Below are 2437 nucleotides of genomic sequence, written 5' to 3'. Positions count from 1 at the left end.
TACTCACAAAAGCACCAAGTTGCCTTTTTCGAGTGCAACTTCAACATCATCCACTCAAAACATAGTATTATTCGGACTCAAAAAGTGCTCTACGCACCAAACATTCAGCAAATTAGATTGATACGATGCTTACTAACTGCAAGCGACGCATAAAGAAGCAAAACCCGACAGCAATGAGAAACAACAGCACATTTATTTTCTTACTACACGACGGTATTAAAAATTATACACAGATATCGACAGATCGCCTCTTTGAGCGAGATGAGTTAAGAGCTGAACAACGTAGCCAGGAGAAGTTGTCAACAAGACACTATTCCTCGGCTCACTGCGACCGCAGCATGCGATAACCTGTCTGCTTCGTCGAAGCACCCGTGCCGGCGGTGCCGGTGGTCGTGCCTGCAGTCGTGGTAGTTGCAGTTGCCTTGGCCCCGCCGTTCTGCGACGTAGATGTGCTAGTTTTGCCGTCCGTCGTTGTCGTAGCTCCACCCGCACCAGTACTTGCCGCTCCTCCCACACCGGCCCGATCCGCCGACACCACCTCGGACACCAGCATTGGCGCTCAAATCCAGCGATTAGGACTTCCACTAGCTCCAAGTCCGAGGCCGGGACCGGGGTTCCCCACTCACTCACGCGCCGACACCAGCATTGGCACTCACTCTTCCGTTCGCAGCCCCGCCCACACCAGCGCCGACAGCAGCATTACCGCCCACGCCCACGCCAGCACCGACGTTACCACTCACACCACCTCCGACACCGGCACCAGCACCGACACCCGTAGTTCCTCCGACACCAGCACCGACACCCGTAGTTCCTCCGACACCAGCACCGCCGTATCCGTTACCGACGCCCGCACCGCCAACGCCAGCTCCGACCCCAGCACCAGCGCCACCGTAGCCGGCTCCCCGACCAAACAGCCCAGCACCAGCACCACCATATCCGGCGCCTCGACCGTACAGACCAGCACCAACGCCACCAGCACCTCGACCGTACAGACCAGCACCAGCACCACCATAGCCGGCACCTCGACCGTACAGACCAGCACCAACGCCGGCTCCACCGTGAAGACCGGCAGCGCCAGCTCCATAGAGTCCCGCACCACCGTGCAGACCAGCGCCAAGCAGTCCGAACGTCTGGGCGGCCTCCTTCTCAGCATACGCACTGTTGGTTAGCGCCACGACGGCGAGGCACACGGCGGCGATCTTGCTACTGCTGAACATGTTGCGCTTGCGTGTTCTTGGACAGCCTTCGAATGCACGAGAGCTGTTTGATGTGAGCTCGAGTGAGGAGAATGGGAAATGAGCTCTGGACGGCGCCACTCGGCAACCTTTTCCGTCGGCTCCGGATTGACGGTCGTCTAGATCATGTGTACAAGGCAGGAAGGTATAAGAGAGCACACTGCGTGCGAGGAGTCTACTTGGTATAGACACACAATCGACAGGGACAAGGTCTTTTTGGGCGCCATGATGACCAGCATTTTGCTAGTATGCGGAGGCCCATATGTACCGGTATGCTTACATTGTAGGTCTGCAAAGGCCAAACTCTAAGTGTTAGAATGCACCTTAATTAGTCAATTATGTAGCTAATAGAAAAGGTTCAAACATCCTACTTCTTAAGGAAACTTAATAAGTAAACACATTGCCGAGGGATGTTAATGGCGAGGAGGACGCGTGGCGCGCCCGCTTTAAAAGGCCTCCTCACTTTGAAACTGACGGCCTATTACATAGAGCTTAATACTAAGTAACATGTGCCTCCAATGACCGTCACGCAGCTGACACGGTCATGACTGCTCTTAAATGGATACGGGCTCGGTGCAGACGGCCGGGAGATGGTCAATAATGCAGCCAGCACGCAACAGTGCGCTAGAATCCTGAGCTAAGCATTCTTTTGCTCATGTACTCACAAAAGTAGTACAACTGGAATATCACATTTACAAAACATAGTATAATTCGGACTCAAAAAGTGCTCACCAAACATTCGGCAAATTAGATTGATAAGATACTTACTAACTGCAAGCGACGCATAGAAGCAAAAACCGACAGCAATGATAAATAACAGCACATTTATTTTCTTACTACACGACGGTAATTTTCTAACTGGAATGACGACCTTTGAGCCATGGCAGCAAGCTCACTAACTTCTCGTGTGCGAGAGTGGAATTTTTTCGGGTTCTTCGCGTACTGGGCCATCATCGATAAAGAAGCCCTTTCCGAATAATGTGGGGCCTGTGTACATTTGGGAATATCTACTCCTGCGACGCCTAGGGATTTCCGGTTCGTTTTGTGAGCACAACACATTCGTGGAGCGTCTCCCAACGATTGGGCACCTCGCTTTTAGACCGGGCTTGCCGTACGAGATCTAAGCACCCTCGATGAGAGCAGAAAGATGGACAGAGCCTGAATCTGCTCATCGCGCCTGCGGTGGGCCCTCTAGAGAATGG

General features: G+C 53.1%; 1 protein-coding gene across 1 annotated transcript; it reads right to left on the bottom strand.

The window, feature by feature from the left end:
• Positions 1-322: 322 nt before the first annotated feature.
• PITG_22396 (ipiB1 family glycine-rich protein) lies at positions 323-1217 on the bottom strand (the record flags this gene model as incomplete). Its single annotated transcript, XM_002909793.1, has 2 exons — positions 323-538; positions 657-1217. 2 exons carry the CDS (start codon positions 1215-1217, stop codon positions 323-325), a joined length of 777 nt encoding a protein of 258 aa, XP_002909839.1.
• Positions 1218-2437: the final 1220 nt, after the last annotated feature.

This window comes from Phytophthora infestans, genomic scaffold (assembly GCF_000142945.1).
Source record: "Phytophthora infestans T30-4 supercont1.2797 genomic scaffold, whole genome shotgun sequence".
Lineage (NCBI taxonomy): Eukaryota > Oomycota > Peronosporomycetes > Peronosporales > Peronosporaceae > Phytophthora > Phytophthora infestans.
The sequence above is the reverse complement of the archived record's forward strand: the minus strand, read 5'-3'. Positions and strand labels throughout refer to the sequence as shown.